This window comes from Lissotriton vulgaris, chromosome 9, assembly GCF_964263255.1.
Source record: "Lissotriton vulgaris chromosome 9, aLisVul1.2, whole genome shotgun sequence".
NCBI lineage: Eukaryota > Metazoa > Chordata > Amphibia > Caudata > Salamandridae > Lissotriton > Lissotriton vulgaris.
The window spans coordinates 603,874,927-603,895,094 of record NC_141697.1 but is presented as its reverse complement, the minus strand read 5'-3'; the positions used below and the strand labels follow the sequence as shown (position 1 = coordinate 603,895,094).

Below are 20,168 nucleotides of genomic sequence, written 5' to 3'. Positions count from 1 at the left end.
TATGGAGATCCTATTGATCTGGTGTCTACATACCTTGTACGGTCAGGTCTTGTAAGTGTGTCCCCTAATCATTCAGTGAGGCGTCAGTGTTGATGGTCACTTGGGGAATTTGGTCCAGGAAGGGCAATCCCTGCAACAGGTTTTTGGCATTCCACTACTGCAGAGAGCGATAAGTGTGACCCCAAATCAACACTAGATCCTCCCACTGACCCTCTGCTTATGACCATTGTGCTACTAGGCACTTCTGCAATGGACGCATGTGTAACCTGGCGTGTGGGACTCTGGCTGTACAGGAGCCCATCAAGCCTAGAAGGCGCATGATCTTTCTAACCATTACCGGGCGATCTGATCAAAAAAGAGGTAGTGTTGTTTAGTGTTGTTTAGATTGCTTGCACCCTTACTGGGCTGGGGAATGCTTTCTCTACTCAGGAATCGAGAATGGCCCAGAGGAAAAGTTGTACTTGTAGTGGCTGGGGATGGGATCTGGTTGCAATAATGGTGAAGCCTAGGCTGTGCAAGAGATATAGGGTGTCATGGGTGTGTGTTAGCATTTGCTCTTGATCAGCCAGTCGTTCAGATAAGGAAAGTCGTGGAAGCCGCTCCTTCTGAAATGAGCTTTTACCCCTACATACACTTTGTAAACACCCTGGGAGGTGTGCTTATTCCAAACAGTAACATTTCGAATTGATAATACTGACCACTTACCACAACCCGGAGTAATCCTCTAGGGTCAGGGTAGATGGGTATGTGAAGATAGGCATCTTTCAGGTCGAGGGCGGTCATGAAATCTACGTGCTGAAGCAGTGAAATGGCATCTTGGATTGCCACCGTATGAAAGTGCTCTGATAGGATGGGCTTGTTGAGGAGCCTGAGTTTGAGGATGGGCTTCAGGGACCCTTCTTTCTTGGGAATCAGGAAGTATAAGTACATCCCTTTGCCGCGGTGTGGGGTAGAACAGGTACTATAGTTCCTTTGCAGAGTAGTGTCTGCATCTCCTCTTGGAGCATGCTGTGATGTTCTAGGGAGAGCCTGTGTGCATGGGGGAGGGTTGTTTGGTTGTGATTGTGTGAGCTTTAGGCCGTACATCTCCACTATAATATCTAGAACCCTGCAATCCTAGGCGATCTCTGCCAAGTGGCACAATGTGACGATACTTTTGCATAAATGTATGAACATTAACATTACAGCTTCATATTACCTCAATTGCAATATCCTGTAGTGTTCTTGTCGCTGCATGTTTTCCATCATGATTTGCATTTAGATTTCACCAGCCCTATACTGGCGAAAACCATTCCGTGATTCCATTTTCCATGATGTGACGCATAAATACTGCATCATTAATGCAATGTGATTCTACCACTCTAAATCAGCAGAAGGGCAAAAAGGGTGCATTCAAAACAATACTGATTGTGCTATGACTACCAGGGCGGGACTGGGATTGCAAATCAGCCCTGGCAATTAAGTCCGATAAGCCCCCGGTGTGTGGGGGGGGCTGGCACGGAGGCTGAAGGAGGTCGTATGTAATTGCCAGGGCTGGAACACTACTGCTGCTGCACTTTTGTTACAAGAGGCCGATTTTGCAGCACAGCCTCAAAACTGGCACCCAGCAACAAAAACGGCCCACACCCGTACAAAACCAGCCCCCACCCTTCAGGCCCACCAGGGAAATGCCCGGTGCCCGCTAAGGCCAGTCCTGCCCTGATGGCTGATTCTTACAGCTGCACTCTACAAGACCTCTCTACTAATAATTTTACACAGCAGTGCTTGCCTTTGGGTATGATAAGGTACAATTGGAGGTATTGCATTAATTGTGCACAGTAAGAGGCTTCCATTTTGCACCTGGAGGGCATATATTGAGTGCTTATACTACAGCCTACCCCAAAGCATGTAAGTTATGGGTTTTAATTAATGCCGACAAGATTGTTTCAGCTGTTCATTCTTCTGAAGTAGATACACTTTAAGTATCACCGAGCTGAGTAACCTTAACACGCAATATTGTAGCATGTTTAGAGAATCAGTTTCTGCTGAGCGCCATGTAGCAGCCACCATTATGTTACATGCTGTCGCAAGCTTGCGGTGGAAATTCACTCAAAAGGTGCCACTGATTAATATACGGAGTGAGACTGCAAAGCAAGACACGAAGAATTTTGAAACTCTTATATTTTATGTGGGTCGTTTAAGTTCGATTCAAGGGAGTAAAATTATTTTATTATAGAAAATATTTGTTTTTTTCAGGAGTGCTTTTATGTTTTTTTTGATGGTACGCTCCCAAATGTGCACATTTTGCTTGGTGCATGAGGGTCTTCTGCAACCCAAGATGGCTATCTTTCACAACCAAGCTTTGGATGGGGGGGGGCAATTCTTTTGTTTGTCTTGTAGTAGGGCCCAAAATACCCTTACTACGCCACTGCCAAAAGGAGTACCGCTACTACAAATTGTAAGAGTAAATTTACATGTGTAGATTTGCTCCTATATTTATTTTGTGTTCATTCTATTTCAGGAGCCGCCTCCATAGTCAAAGTCCATGTCCAGCATCCTCCAGAAGCCTCCGTGAAGATTCACCAGGTGGAACGCGTGGCCGGGTTCGAGGAGCAACCCAGCCCTGGAAGAGAGGTGTCTAGGAATTCCCTGACTGCGAGCAGGAGAACTCTCTACAGCGTACAGGCCCAGAGCAGCTCTAACAACAATGGATACACAGAATCCTCTGGTTTTGGCTACTGCTTTCGTCTGCTGAACAATGGGCAGGTATATTAATTTCTCCCTGACCATACATGGACACCTATTTCAGTTATCTCTTCGTTCTGTAGAGGCCTCTGTTTTGTTTGGTTCCACAGAGTTCATCCCTGTCATTAATACTTTTTAGGTCGAGCCTGGGCAGCGCATGCGCTGCTCTGCAAGGCATGCCGTATTCAAGTATGGCATTGAAGCTCCGCCCACTCTCTGCACATATCTTTCATTGGCTTGTGTCATTATCCTTTGTAAATTCTGGCTTGTAATTCGTTAATAGGCTTGTTTTTCCCTCTTCATTTGTAACCGCTCATGAGGATTGGCCCTTTTACTTCTCTTGCTACATGGTATGTCTGTAAGCACTATTTTCTTTAATGAGTTTCTCCTACTGCAGGCACGACCTGCTTTCCTGCAACATTCAGCGTGTCAACGCACTTTCACTTTCCAAGCAGCCCGGAACAATTACGGCCACTTCTTTGAAAATCTTGCATTTACAAGAGTTTGAGCTATTATCATTGTAAATGATAATGCCTTTTATTTATGTGTTAATTGCCAAAACAGATAAATAAAAGGCATTGTCATTTATAATGCTAATAACTTAAACTCTCACAAATGTGAGAACTAGTGCATTGCAAATGCTTGTTTAAGAGAGACGCCATCACCTGCATGCTTGTTGTGCTTATCTGGTCCTTTGGTTAGGATTTTTTTAACTCATGCATTAAGCACCACATAACTAGAAAGGAAGCACCATTATTCACACAGTGTGGGGAAAGCTGCTGTGGTGGCCTGTGGGGTGACGTAGTGACGGTGGACGTAAGGGAGCAGGAGGGGCTGCAGGGCCCCCCAGAAAAACCTTGAAGGGGTTGAGGAGAATGAGCAAAAAAAGAGGCCTTTGAATTTTGGGTTTATATTGTAGCATTTTCTGTGTGTTCAATGACAGAGATCAAATGTCAGGCATCATTTTCTGACAAATTGCTGCTTATTCTTTTAACATGGAGATTTTGTTTAGTTTTCCTTTCTTTGACTGCAAAGTGAGAGACTTGTGTAATATGATCCCACTGACAATCTTGCTAAAGAAAAATAACTACATTCAAGTACATGTAAATTAACTTTACAAGAATATCAAAAAGTAACAACTTTAAGGAAAGAACAAATAAAGGAAATAGCTTTTTTTTATTTTGACGCGAGGGAACCAAAGATTGAAACAAACCAAAGCACTCTACTTATGCGATGTGCAAATGGTAACTATGAATGGAAACCTTATTTCTACACAAAGTATTGTTTTCATGCATTATAAGTTCACCAATACAATTACATGCATGATGAAGTTGTACTGAATCCATGACAAAACAAAGTGACATCACAACATGCAACAAGCCATTAGTTCTGGTCTTGGCAAGCCAGTGTGCTATTGTTAAAAAAAAGAAATTCTTGCAAGTTTGTCACAAAAATAAAAACAACAAAAAAAGGGAATATCTCACCACTTACACTGAGCCAATATCTGCTCATAATGAATAATGTAATATTGAAAAGCACTCAGTGATGTGGCTATTTTACTAATTATATCTTGAACTAAAAAGCCTTTTAGTTGCACCATTCATTTTGTTATTATTGTTTGTAAAGGAGACATGATTGAATCAAAACCTAGACGTTTGCCATATTGTTGGCAACGGCAAGTTATAATGTGACAAACACTTTATAGCAGCAACCATAAAAAGGAAAATAAATCACCCTCTAAATGGGGGCACCCACAGTTGAGGCAAATAATTAATAACCAGTATTTAAAGTTAATAACAAACAATAATATAAAAACACACTTTGATCCAGCTTTGTCACTGAAGAGAAAGGAACTATTTGTAGGGGTGTTTAGTGAACAATGTGCAAAGGGTTTGTGCAGTCACTCAACATTAAGGCAGCCAGTAGGTAAAGTGGGCTGACCCATTTCGCCATGCTGCATGGAGTGAAGGCTAATGTGAGTGACTATTTAACAAACCAATGGATAAAGCTCATTGACCCAAAGAAACCTGTATATATTTAGAGTTGTATGAATGTTACGGAAAAACAATAGTCAGGTGAGACAGCTTAAGGTTTATTTTTCAGATATGTTTTACTCAGAAAAACTGATCGGAATTCAAAGGGTATGGGGGTGTTAGAATAAAATTAAAAAATACTTGCCAAAGCTTAGTTTACATTTAACAGGACTCAGGACTAAAGCACACGTTCAGTCATTTAGTCAACTGCAATAGCCCAGGCAACGGATTTATAGCCTCCAGAAGAAGAGACATCTCGCTTTCAGGTATGCTAAGTACACCTTCTTCCACAAACAACAGCTAAACAAAATGCAGCAGATCAAGCCCCCATCCCCCAGTACAATGAAATGTTAAACAACTAAAATATAGAATTCAAAATAGAGAATGGACAGAATATCGACTCCAAAATATAGATAGGACAGAATATCGAATTACCAAAATATAGTTAGTCTAGATATCGAATTTGGGGTAGGAAATATCGATTTCCATACTATCGAATTTAAAATATCGATTTCCATAATATCGATTTTTTTTAGTGTTATGTATGGTAGTATATGTGTTAAAGTTATGTATTCATTTTGTAATGTATGTTGAATTTTTTTTAAGTAATTCATTTTATGTAATTTAATTTGTGCATAATTTAATTCCTTAGCGGGTTGTGGGTTTATAGGGGAATAGGATATTAATTTTTATTTATATGTATTGATAATTAATTGATTGATAATTAAATATTAATTGGTAAGTAATTGTTATTAATTGGTAATTCATTTTTATTAATTGAGTAATTGATAATTATGTTAATTGTATTATTTATTTGGAGCAGGTTGTGGTGTTATAGGGGAATAGGGTGGGAAGTAATTTCATTGTAATACGTTCATATTTATTTTTATTTAGATGTATTGATAATTAATTGATTGATAATTAATCATTAATTGGTAATTCATTTTTATTTATTCGGTAATTCATTTTTTATTAATTGGTAATTCATTTTTATTAATTGAGTAATTGATAATTATGTTAATTGTATTATTTATTTGGAGCAGGTTGTGGGGTTATAGGGGAATAGGGTGGGAAGTAATTTCATTGTAATACGTTCATATTTATTTTTATTTATATGTATTGATAATTAATTGATTGATAATTAATCATTAATTGGTAATTCATTTTTATTTATTTGGTAATTCATTTTTTATTAATTGGTAATTCATTTTTATTAATTGATTAATTGATAATTATGTTAATTTTATTATTTATTATTTGGAGCGGGTTGTGGGTTTATAGGGGAATAGGGTGGGAAGTAATTTAATTGTCATAAAGTAAATATTTATTTTTATTTATATGTATTGATAATTAATTGATAATTAATTGGTAATGAATTTTTATTGATTGGTATCTAATTTTTATTAATTGGTAATTATTTTTAATTAATTTTTGATTGGTATTGATAATTAATTTAATTTAATTTTAATATTAAACCATTACTTTCCCTACTGCTGCACTCTCTGGAGTGGGAATAGTAATTTTTACCCCTACGCTATCCAACGTTTTCCCTACTGTTGCACTCACTGGAGTGGGAATAGTAATTTTTACCCCTACGCTATCTAACGCTTTCCCTACTGTTGCACTCTCTGGAGTGGGAATAGTAATTTTTACCCCTCCTCTATCCAATGCTTTCCCTACTGTTGCACTCTTTGGAGTGGGAATAGTAATTTTTACCCTCCCGCTATCCAACACTTTCCCTACTGTTGCACTCACTGGAGTGGGAATATTAATTTTTACCCCTACACTATCCAACACTTTCCCTACTATTGCACTCACTGGAGTGAGAATAGCAATTTTTACTCTCTCACTATCCAACACATTCTCTACTTTTGTTTACATTATATTTATTATTTTTACATTTTAAGCTTTTTTACATTATTTTAGGTATGGTTTTTTTAATTGTTTTTAATATTTAATTAATTTTATATTACTTTTAATACATTTAAAAAATTCGATATTTTAGTTAACTATATTTTGGATTCAATATTTTAGTACTTACCTATTGTAGATAGGTATTCTAAATTCTGTACTTCTATATTTTGGAGTCGATATTTTGGGCATTCTATATTATGTCCCTCAATATTAAGTCACTGAACCCCATAAAATCCCGAGGCCTGTGCTTTCATGCAGTATGAATAAGGCATGAGGTAAAAAAATAATCCTTATTGCCCTTTTGCAATACCCTAGCAAAAATATATATTTTGCTATGCTTTTACAAACAAATTGGGAGGGTGAGGAACACCGCTGACTGTACAGAGTGGGTATTTGGGGGAAGTAAAAAAAGTCATTCTCTGAATGTGAGCAGTGGAAGGATATTAGTCATGAAAACAAAAAGACTGTATACAAGCTATGCTCAAGGGTAAAGACAAACACATGAAGAGGAAGGAAAACCATTGCATAAACAAATGAGAGTAACTAAAAATTGGCGAATAGAATGGCGGGAACCTCCCAAGGCTAGGCAATGTTTACCAAAATAGAGAGCTACTCACATGGGAGGAAGTGTGGGGGGTTTCAGAATCACTCAACTTCTTTATTGGGTGGGATGTGGGACAGTGAGGGACAAAGCAGCATGGTGGAAAACTTCCCTAGTGACGCTGCTTTCAAACAGGGTACTCCGAAAAGTAATCACATGGCTGAAATTGGCAATATCAGGCACCGTTCACAAAGCGAAACGTAGTTACATCATCGGTTATGAGAGTGACTTAGGCAGAGAGATACCTGAAGACGAATGGTGTAAAATCTGGAGAGCTCTTGCATCCTCCATCTGCACAGCACATAAAGAGATTGCATACAAGCTCCTCATTATGTGGTACCTTTCCCAGTGATCCTCCAACCAATGCCCTGAGACTTGTTGGAAGAGCTGCTGCGGGAGGGGCAACTTTTTAGGTCTCGCCTAGCGATGCAGCCCATGTGCTGCTTGCTTTGGCGAGATCTATTGTCATTGATTTTGTGCCGAAGGAGGACAGGAGATGTGCACACGCCCGGACAGGCTATGTGCACGTATATGGCTCGCAGCGCATGACACCACACACTCACGGGATGCCAGCTTTGGCAAGGGAGGAGCAGCAGCAACTCTGTTGCTCGTCTCGGTGCTGCTTGTTCCTTAATATCCTCAACCAGACAGTTTAAAAGGACAGTCCTATATGTGAAAATGCATGCATTTTATTTCAGTAAATGGGCGCAGACTGGTACCACATTATATACTGGACCAAGAAATATAGTGATTAAAAGTCCATTAAAGACATACAAACATTCATTATTCTAATTTTTCAATGTCTTTTCATGTGATGGGGTACTTATCCACAGCACTGAGTTAAAATGGCGAATACATTATAAAATGACCTCATCATGCTTAACTCTTGCTGTTTTTTACCCACATTTTGTAAGTATCAACTGTTGTCACGTCTGGAACATATATAAATCTATTGGCAACAAGTATAGATTCGGAGTAGGCTTTTTCTCGCACAATTCCATAAACAATATTTAATGAAGTCAGATTGTTTTATTTCCAGCCATCTGTGAACTGGGTGTGCTGGGGCGGGGAGATAATGCAAGCATGGAAGCTTCTCTTGACACTTCCCTGGGGCCAGGATTTTGTCCTCCCTGAGTGGAGACAATAGCTCACGGGGGAGGCTGGATGGATGAAACCTATTGAGTAGCGACCTCCATAATTGACTTTTTGGACAAAAAGCCAGAGTAGCATATCAGTTTTATTTCCATTCCCTTGTAGTTACACATTCGCCCACTTTCATAGCTGACTGAATGAAGACAGGCACAGAGAGCTTATTTCTAGATACGGTTACCTTTGGACATTGTGGCTTAACAGAAAATAAAAGAGGGCGTTCTCTGCCTGATTCAGGAAGAACGTCAAAATATTACAAGCAACAATCTCTTCTTCCACTTAGACATAATTTTCTGATTCTCCAGAGTTAACAAGCTCACAATGGTTCTTGTTTGCCAGCGTAGTTCAGGAAAGATCATGTGACATTCCAGTGTGGATCCTATTCCCACTGTGACTGTGCAAAGCTTCCATAGCAAAGAACTCTGAATAATGGGAATATGATTTAGTTGTACAAGTGCACACTTTTCTTCTCCATGGTAAAAATATGTTTACCTGTGGATAAACTCGTTCCTCATTCCTCAGCAAATCTGGGGGTGATCCACTCACCTTCACACTCTAGAAAGGGATTTATGCAAGCCATTGCCCGGAGTAAAGATCCTTCCGATTTCTGGGTGGAAAGGGGAATGAGAGGAGTCTTCTGAATGGTGACAAATTGTACATATCTGAGAAAATTCGCAAACTCCCAAGATTAACCCTCCTTTGAATGGCCATTTTCCCACTACTTGGGTTGGATTTACAAGGCCTGCGAACTCTTGGGTCGTGACAGGAATTTCTGCATTCGTAAATATGTTTACTCCTTCCAGGCATCCTTCCAGGCATTCAACTTAAAATGACTGTTTGTATACTATTAATATGAGCGAGCTATAGTAATACATGTTATCATTTCTACATAAAAGGCAAACATTGTAGTAGATTGTGGCACATAACACATTTCTTGTGAGAAATTGAAGAAAACAGGACATTCTGGAATATTTTTCATTTATCTATTTACAAGTTTGAAATCTGCTAATCAAGGTTATAGGTTTTCATATAAAACGTGAACTGTTGTTCACCTTGTTATCCCATCTGTATGGCCATTGCTTAATTTGACCAGGCGGTTTCCGGTGCTCGGCACAGGCACTTATGACATCCAGCCATGTGGCAACGTTGTTTTTTCTAATTTAGTGATGAGCGCAACAGTTCTTTTATAATTCAATATACATTAAAAATGACTAATAGCTGCCACCCAAAACTATAAAAATAGTGCAGGCATCAATTATTCGTCATTTTTAATATATATTAAAAGTCTGAATCGTCACACTTGTCGGAGTGTGATGGTTAGTAGTTGTGTCGGTACTGTCATTGGCAGAGTTGGTAGGAGTAATGGGAAGTGCAAGATGCAGTTGCTTCCTGATAAGGGACCTGAAACTTTTTTTTAAATCTTAAGTACGGTGTATAAATTTGCAATAAGACATTAACAAGAGTTGTGAAATGTCCAAAAAGAATACAGGATAAGGTGGACCAAGGCTCTGCACTCAACCATTGGATCCTTTCTCCATGAATAACTGCTGTTTCCCGAAAAATAGTTTCAGAAATATTACCACTTCGAGGAACTGTGGAGGAAATTCAACTGCAGTTCAGGAAGATTCTGTTTAGCAGTGCTTAATATGTTAAGAAAAAATTCCAGTAGACCAGAATTGTACGAGCCCATCACCAGTGCTGCTTAACTGGGTATTGCTTAGTATAAAGATTGTCTGTTTGTGATTCCATCTGCCTGCTTTTCTTCCATTATCCTAAACTTCCTGTCTCATACCTCAATCTTGCATGTTATTTTTCATCATTGCTTTCTCCTTTTGCTACTTCTGTGCTGGAATTCTGTTTCTCCTTTATTCTCTCATTTCTGCCTTTTTCACTTGTTCTCTGGGTATGTGTCATTGTGAACAATAAGTCCCTGGCTCCAAAACTTAGTGCTGGCACTCACCACCTACAACCACCTGCAGAAATTAATTGCTGCGTGTTCAGCCTATAATATGCCTGGCAGTCTGCCGTTTGTTTACACTGACTCCTTCACTCAAAGACATGAGTAGTATCTACTTTGGGATTGGCCTCTCCAAGCTTGAGAAAAGCGAAGACTTACTAATGCTTTCTAAGGGTGCTGCCTAAAGTACCTCGAATTCTACTCTAGAAGAAAGTGCTTCTGGGCTTACCTTTGTTTTTCCATCCTGTGATTGGCTGTTAGGTGCTCATGGTATGTCAGAATTTCAGCACTTCATTTGGTATATAGTTAAGAATAAGCTCAAGCTTCCATTTTTAGGTGTCACTACAGACAGCTTTAGCTTTGTTGAAGACTCATTGTTTCCAGTACATTACATATACTTAGGGTCTGCGAGTCATGCTGTATTGGAGTATGGAATAGAAGCCCCGCCCATATTTGTCATTGGCTTGTGTCATTGTCCTTCATAAATGCTGGCTTTTGATTCGTTAATAGGGTTGTTAGTCCCTCCTTAGTACAGCCTTGTCTTCATTTGTAACCTCCCATGAGGACTGGCCCTTTTACTTCTGTTGTTACATGGTAAATATTATTTAGTATGTAAGCGCTATTTTCTTTAATGAGTTTCTCCTACTGAAGGCATGACATGCTTTCCTGCAACATTCAGCGCCATGTGTGCTTTCATTTTCCGAGCAGCCGGGACAATGGCAGCTGCTTCTTTGAGATGAAAAAGGTCTCGGATTTACAAGAGTTTGAGCTATTGGCATTATAAACGACAATGCCTTTTATTTTTGTGTTAATTAGCAAAACAGATAAATAAAAGGCATTGTCATTTACAATGCCAATAGCTTAAACTCTCGCAAATGCGAAATCTATTGCATTGTAAATGCTTGTTTCACATGTGTTGGTCTTGCACGTTCAAACTTAATGGCCCAGCATTCTTGTCGCATTAGGGCAATGCTAGGGTTTACTCTCCCACTGCATCCCTTAACGCTTTTATTAGGTGACCTTGGAGAGACAATTCTCTACCCGCTGACTACCTCTTACAAACTTATTACCCAGCTGTTGGTGGCAGCACGAATGGTTATTGCATAATTTCCGAAATAGCGCAACATTCTGCCCCTGTTGGTGCACTGCATTGAAACGAGACTCGATGGAAGGATTGGAGGCTACATGGCTCCCCTTTTGAATTTACATGAAATGTGACAGACAATTGGCAACAGTCCCTGGTCAAGTACCGGAACCAGGGTCGGCTTTAGCGCTGGTAGCTCCCGGTGCGACAATAATTTTTGGCGCCCCGTACACTATGACTGCCTCCTCGGATTCTCTACCACCAGGCAAAAGTGCCCCTCATCGCTCCAATCATAAGCTATTGTTAAACAAAGCACCCCCCTGAGGTCGGCACCCATCCACAGGTCAGCGTCCAGTGCGGCTGCACCAGTCGCACTGCCCTAAAGTCGGCCCTGACCGAAACTCATTCGCAAAGCTGGTCTCCATATGATGGATTCTGGCTCCAGCACCTCTTCTGAGATAGACAATGCTGACTGATAACTGTGATACACTTTACCCCGGCAATTAGGGATAAGGTACAAAATGGGCTAATGGAAGTAACAATATTTGTTGCACGTTGTTATAGTATTGTGAATAAAATGATAAATAAAAAGGTTTAGAAAAAAATTCAATTGTCTGTATGCAAGAGGTAAAATCATGCTTCATTAAATAAGAAGGAAAATATTAGGGCAGTGTAAAATTTCAATTTCGCTGATCTAATCCCTCATAATTTCTGTAGCTTCACTTTAATCTTGTTGCTCGAAATGTAACCCTGTAGTGTAATTACATGATGGTCGCAGCAAAATATTTAGAGCCAGTGCACATGAATAACAAGACTGGCACTTGTGTTTTTTTGCTCTGTTTTTTTCCAGCAAGATGCTAGAAGCATTTCATGCTGAACTGGGGCACAAAATGCTGGTTTTATATTTCGTGTAATTATGCATAATTGTGTGTAATTTTTTAGAAATGTTGCCTTATTCTACAAAAGCAAATCACACAAATTTTTTACACCCTAGAAAATATGTGAAAATGTACAGTGGCAGAGAAAGGGTGCTACAGTCTCTTTGAAAAGGGTTCTTTCGGTGAGAAGTAAAAGGCAGCAATAGTTGGGGTGCATGGGCCTCTCACATTACAGGTCCCAAAGCTAATGCCCCTGCTGCAACATTGATAGCTTACCCCTAAATGCATGCAATGAATGTGATTGCGATTTATTTTTCACCTGAGGAAAAGATTTAGGGGCCGATTATGATGTCGGTCGGAAAGGCTCCGATGCGGTCGGAGCCGCACCGTAATCCTCTATGGACAGCGTTTTTCGCCGGTGGGGTCTACGCTATCGGTTTCCCAAAGCCTTTCCGTGCCGGCCTATTCGACACAGGAAGGCTGTCGGAAAACAATTTTGGGGCCCCCTAGCAGGGCCCTCTTGCATCCGTGGCCTACAGCTCCAATAGAGAAAGGGGAGTATCTGATCAAACAGTGGGGCCGATTAGGATTGCGGTTACTCCGCATCCTCTGGGCCGGCGGAAAACACCGCCGGCCCGGAGGATGCGGATTCACCGCTGCGGTGATTGCAAAGACCCCCCGCGAGATTAGGATGGCAGGGGGGTCATCTGCGGACGTGAAGACTGTCTGCCGCTTTTCCGCCGCGGTCCAGCGGCGGAAAAGCTCTAATATGGTGGCGGTGTCTATCAGACACTGCCAGCCATATTAGGATTCATGCGGAAACATGCTTTTCCACGGCTGGTTTTCCGCTGTGGAAAAGCATGTGGTCTTTGGTGTTTGGGGGCCCGTTGCGGGCCCCCAGGGTGTCGGGGGTGGGGGTGCCCATGGGGGGTACCTATGGTACCCCCCAGAATTTACATGCACAAAGCGGCAGGCACCGTGCGGTGCCTGCCGCTTCGTGCATGTAAATGTTAAACATGCATTTTTAACCTTGCGGCGGGTGCTGCTTCAAGCAGCACCCGCCGCAAGGTGAAAGGAACAGGATGTGACCGCCAGGGTGGCGGTCACATCCTAATTTGCATGGAGGGACCGCCGCTGCCCATGCGGACGGTCCCTCTTCCTCGGGGGTGGCGGACGGACCTGCGACCGTCCGCCATCCTAATGACCCCCAGTGTTTGGTCGCATCTTAATCAGGTGGTCGGAACCACCGTCTGGAGGTCAGTCGGTCCCGAGACCAAGACTGTGCCAGTTGGAGGCAATCCAACAACATCGTAATAAGCCCTTTAAAGGTGAGAGATCAATTCTAACTAAAGCACTTTACCTCCCTATTTGGCAGAATTACTGAGGGTAAAAAGCTATTGCTGATTCACAGGTTCAGGTGGCGAGATTTTGCTTCATAAATATGATTCGCTCATACAAAAATTAGTGTTTTTTCCATGTGAGTAAATATGCTTAGAGGGACCTACATTCTTAGGTTGGTTCACTAGCTAAAATTGGGGAACATCTACAAAGCAGAAGTTTGAGTTGTTAACAAACCTTTCACAAGCTGTTCCCACTGGTACACAGTCAAAATATCGAGTATTAAATATCGACCTACCATAATATCGTGTATGAAATTTCGAAGGAGCAGAATATCGATGTCAAGAATATCGTTAGACAGAATATCGACCCTAAGGTAAGTAATATCGAAATTCTTTATATCGATGTAAGTAATATCGAAGTTAGTAATATCGATAGCATATATATCGATGTCACTAATTTCGATGACACTAATATCGATTTTTGTATTATTTTATAGTTTTTTATTATGTATGTGTTATATGTTTAACTTAGGTATTTAAAATAATTAATATTATATGTGTATTAATTTTATATAATAATAAACTTATTTATAAGCAAATTATATGTTTTAGTACCGGAGCGGGTTGTGGGTTTATAGGGGAATAGGGTGGGAAGTAATTTAATTATGGTAAATTGATTATTAATTAGTAGGATTTATTAATAAATTATAATTAATTGGTAATTATTTTTTATTAATTGGAAATTAATTTTAATTAATTGATTAATTGATATATATGTTCTGTAGCAGGCTGTGGGTTTATAGGGGAATAGGGTGGGAAGTAATTTAATTATGGTAAATTGATTATTAATTAGTAGGATTTATTAATGAATTATAATTATTTGGTAATTATTTTTTAATAATTGGTATTTCATTTTAATTAATTGATTAAATGATATATATGTTCTGTAGCGGGTTGTGGGTTTATAGGGGAATAGGGTGGGAAGTAATTTAATTATGTTTAATTAAATATTAATTAGTAGGAATTATAAAATAATTTTAATTAATTGGTAATTCATTTTAATTAATAGTTAATAAATTTTAATTATTTGGTAAATAATTTTAATTAATTCATAAATGGATAAATGTGTTCTGTTGTGGGTAGTGGGTTTATAGGGGACTATGGTGGAAAGGAAATTAAATTTCATTAAGTAATAATGTATTAAAAATAATTGTATTGTTAATAATATAATTGTTAATTAATTATTAATTGGTAATTAAATATTATAAAATTGTATTTTTTTATATTTATTATTTGTTAAATCTATTCAGCTAATCATGTTTTTTATAATTATGTATAGGTATTGTATATGGTTTATATTTATTTAATTGTTTATATTTTTATTATTAAAAAAAAAGCTTTTATTTATAAGTATGTTATTTTAACCCCTATGCTATCCAACACTTTCCCTACTGTGGCACTCTCTGGAGTGGGAATAGTAATTTTTACCCCTACAATATCCAACGCTTTCCCTACTGTTGCACTCTCTGGAGTGGAAATAGTAATTTTTACCCCTACGCTATCCAACGATTTCCCTACTGTGCACTCTCTGGAGTGGGAATAGTAATTTTTACTCCAACGCTATCCAACACTTTCTCTACTGTTGCACTCTCTGGAGTGGGAATAGTAACTTTACTCCTACGCTATCCAACGCTTTCCCTACTGTTGCACTCTCTGGAGTGGGAATAGTAATTTTTACTCCTACGCTATCCAACGCTTTCCCTACTGTTGCACTCTCTGGAGTGGGAATAGTAATTTTTACCCCTACGCTATCCAACGCTTTCTCTACTGTTGCACTCTCTGGAGTGGGAATAGTAATTTTTACTGCTACGCTATCCAACGCTTTCCCTACTGTTGCACTCTGTGGAGTGGGAATAGTAATTTTTACTCCTACGCTATCCAACGCTTTCCCTACTGTTGCACTCTCTGGAGTGGGAATAGTAATTTTTACCCCTACGCTATCCAACACTTTCCCTACTGTTGCATTCTCCGGAGTAGGAATAGTAATTTTTACCCCTACGCTATCCAACGCTTTCCCTACTGTTGCACTCTCTGGAGTGGGAATAGTAATTTATACCCCTACGCTATCCAACGCGTTCCCTACTGTTGCACTCTCTGGAGTGGGAATAGTAATTTTTACCCCTACGCTATCCAACACTTTCCCTACTGTTGCACTCTCTGGAGTGGGAATAGTAATTTTTACCCCTACGCTATCCAACGCTTTCCCTACTGTTGCACTCTCTGGAGTGGGAATAGTAATTTATACCCCTACGCTATCCAACGCTTTCCCTACTGTTGCACTCTCTGGAGTGGGAATAGTAATTTTTACCCTTACGCTATCCAACGTTTTATATAACTAATTTAAAAAATATTACAAGTATTTTTAATTTTTTATATTTTTTAATTTGTATTAATGTTATTGTTTTATGTTTGTAAATGTATTTGTAATTTATAATAATATTATTAATTAATAAATTAGTAAAATAATTATAACAACTTATTTTTCAGTACATATATATTATATATTTACTGTATATATTTAACTAATATCTTATTATTATATATGTATTATTTATTAATTTTAAACATTATTATATACTTTTAACTATGTAGATTTTATTTATTAGTATTATTTACTTTATTTTACATTTATATTTTATAAGAAAAAAAACGATATTTTTAACATCGATATTTTTAACATCTATATTAATTTTTCGATATTTTTGTACTTACCATGTTGTAGATAGGATGTCGATATTCTTGCCCTCGATATTTTTGACTCGATATTCCTGTAGGTCGATATTTTGTAGGTCGATATTTTGTCAGTGATCCGTTCCCACTATAATTTAAGGATCTAATGTAAGAGAGGTTTTCCTAATCGCTAAACCACAGGTTTTTCGAATGCAAAAACCCAGATCACAATGTACGGAAGTGAAACAGTCAGTCACAAATGTCCACATTGTGATTCCTTGTGAGACATTTGGAAATGAGGATGGTAAAGGGCTGCCATTTGCGAGGAAATAAATCAGTTGTTTGCAGCTGCTACTGTTAGGAACCACTAAAGGGTTACAGATATTTGAATGCAGCGCCTATCCAGTTGCTCAATGGAATATACAGATTTGTGACAAGTTCCACTGTATGAATGTCAACTGTGGACATCGAAGGAAGCAGCTAGATACCCATAACCACGGTTTTTTAAAAGTGGAAAAACATTTGCAACAAAGTACGATTGGAAGACATTTTGAGGAAGTACGCTAATCAACATATACAAAAATTAAAGCTCTTTGAAAGGCATAATATGATTTCATGTGCTAAATTCTTTAATTCACTATGTTAATCAAGCCATTATAAACAACAACCAAATTACATTAAGAATAAGAATCGTAAAATAATAAGAAATGTTATATTTATTAACTATATTAAAATAATAAATCCTAAGGATAGTGCACAGTGTGATGGAGTAAAAAAATACTAGAATGAGGGGTTGTGGTGTCAGTAGGGGAAGGTGAGGGTTGTAAAAAGGGAGATTGGAGGATTGACTCCCAAAAGTAGCAAAAATCAGAAAAATGGACAAGGAAGGAGGCTCAAGTGGTGTTTTGATGGCATCACGGACAGGGAGTTCCCTTTCAACAGAACGTAGAAATTACGCCAAGAAATATGAAATGGAGCTTTTTTTTTTAAGTTGTGGTCTTTTGTGTTTAAGATTAAAATATAATTATATTAATAAAAACATTTAGGGTATTGGATTTTAATTTTTTTGATGTGGTAATGGCTTTCTTTATTTTATCATTCTTCACTTTCACAAAAATCCAGGTAGTTTCCAAGGGAGGATCATTTTATTTCTTTTAATGTTGTACTCTTGAATGCTGCACATTTATTCAGTGTATTGCACACAATGTATTTACATAATACATAATTATTTTTCGACCCATGCCATTTTTTTCTTTAACCTTTTGAGACATTCTGTGGTTTGCAGAGCAGATGCATTAATCCACAGAACTGCTCTACTAATAATTGACTCAATTGACAGCTGCCGGTTATGAGCCATCTCCAGTTCCTTCAATACATTTTAGGTCGAAGCCTACCAGCCAACGCACCTGTCTGGTTTACTATAGACTTCTTGAGGACATTCTGGAAGACTCCCTGATAATGCATTACGCCCCTTGCTTACCATTGGCTTGATGTTTTGTAACTCACAGTTGCTTGTTTTCTATTTTGTGGGTTTATTTGTTTTAGGCTGTCCAGCTTAAGTTAGTCCCTCCAGTTGAGCATGGCCTGTTTACCACTGCTCCTTGTATTCTTCCATGAGTGCTTTGTTTCTGTAAACAGGCCTTTAAAAATTGTTCTTGTTACATTTGTGGTGCATTCAAAGACAGAGGTCAAATGTCAGGCCCTGTCTTTTGAAGGAGCTTGGTGTTTATTTTTCTTTCTTTGACTTCAAAGAGAGAGGATTTATGTGACAGTCTTACTGGCTGCTAGAAAAGGAAAGGCTTTTTTCAAGCACACAACATTTAAATGTCTATAAATGAACTGTGCAAATATATAAAATTAGGAAAGCCCAAATGAAGCACATGTTTTGTAATTCTGAAGTGGGTGAAAATATTTGAATACGATCAAAACAAATCAGTGCACTATGTATTGCCATCTCCATACATTATCGTGTGTGAGCTGTATAGTTTCATCGGTAAACTGTCAGTCTGTGAAAATGTAATGGTCATTTCAATTGAAAATGTGTAGTCTTTAATGACTGTTTGCTACCACACCATGCATACTCCCCACAACGTTTCTCTATGCTACACCACTCCACTCTTCAATGCTCTACTCCATTCTTTGTCACTCTATGCCCCTTCATTATATGGCACTCTATGCCACTCTACTCATCTCTGCTGGAAAAGAGTTGGGAAGTTTGCACTCAAAGAGGGACATTTGGAACTGTGCACATAAAGAGGGGCAGCTTGGAAGATTGCATCTTTGATGATACATTTGGGGTGTAGGGGTGTGCAAAGTGCATGCAATTTGCTTGTTTATGCAAAATTTGGAAAAATTACAGCAAATTACGTGTATTTACATGAAAGGCAAATCTGCTATTTAGTCCTATATTTTAGCGCCTACAGTCCTCATGCCTATTTTTTACTTGAGGACGCATTTCATATAAAAAATAGCACGAAATTCACAAAACGTGCAAACAGCAGCTACTCACTTTTTGTCCGCTTGCGTTATTTCCCTGTGCCTGTGATAACATTTTGCAAACTGCGCGAAATTAAATTACTCAACATGGCAAAATATCGTCATTTCGGATATCTCGCATAACAAGCACACCACTAAATTCCAGAAATTACGTGAATTACATTAGAATAATACATTTCCCCTGAGCCTATTGGGGTGTTTGAATCTAAAGGAAGAAATTGTGAAGTATTGTATCTAAAACCAGAGCGACAGGAGTTTTGTATCAAACACAAAAGTTAGGAGTTAACACCTTGACACATTTGGAAGTATCCCACCAGAACACTGACTGCAAAATAATGTGGGGCCAAAATATTGAGGCATTAATATTGAGGAACAAAATATTGTGAATGTAAGTATATATAGGTTAGTATAGGTTTACTTTTCTGCATTCCACAAATAGGAACATTGATGATACATTTATTATCATGGTACATAGATGTGGAGTTAAGAATAGTAAATCAAATCTTATCTATATGCTCCTACCTTCTCAATATTTTGTTCCTCGATATTTAGGTCTCTGTATTTTGTCCCCACAATATTTTTGTCATTATTCTGACATGCAGCCCATTTTGGAACTGTACCCCTAAATTTAGAACAGTAATAACTTAGCACCAACTATAAAGAGTCGAGTACAGGCAATCATCTTAAGAAGGACCAGTGGCGGCTGGTCAATTTATAAAGCAGTGAGGCTATCACTCAAATGAAAGGTCATAAAACATTAGTAAGGACAAATGCAAACACTCACACATAGGCTCACATACACACACACACACACTGGTGCAACCTTTCAGACAGGCACATACACAACATAAACATATTCTTACTCACAATGTGGAAACTTATCTGAGGTAGTCCTCAGTCCAGCTTCCTCTTCACATCGATTCTCGACTTTCAGAACGCTCAAACATGGCGCCAGACTGATGCTCCCACCCTTATGCCCAATCAAAAGCTCGGATAGAACAGAAAGCTGTCCTTTTTCTATTAGCATGGCTTCTGATAGGGCATAAGACTGCATGACGTACTGGCCCCAATTCACCATTATCTGACATGCTGCACTGCCTGATGCGAATGCAGCCTGCCAGATATGTATTGCATCTGTGAAATGGCAGGGTGTAACAGCCCATGCCTGACACAATGCGCAATACAGACCTGGGAGCCCTCTTCTGGTGCAGTGTGATATTGCAGCTTTTACATGTAAGGAAGCGATCGGTGAGATGATTTTG

At 38.7% G+C, this 20,168-nt stretch overlaps 1 protein-coding gene across 7 annotated transcripts in view; it reads left to right on the top strand.

Annotated features, from left to right (window-relative positions):
• Window positions 1–20,168, top strand: part of LTBP4 (latent transforming growth factor beta binding protein 4) — a 1,439,220-nt gene that overhangs the window by 967,620 nt on the left and 451,432 nt on the right. For all 7 annotated transcript variants that reach the window (XM_086938230.1, XM_086938229.1, XM_086938227.1 and 4 more), the window contains one exon: window positions 2,501–2,745. In XM_086938230.1, coding sequence (XP_086794356.1) covers window positions 2,501–2,745 — 245 coding nt within the window. The remainder of the gene's footprint in view (window positions 1–2,500; window positions 2,746–20,168) is intronic.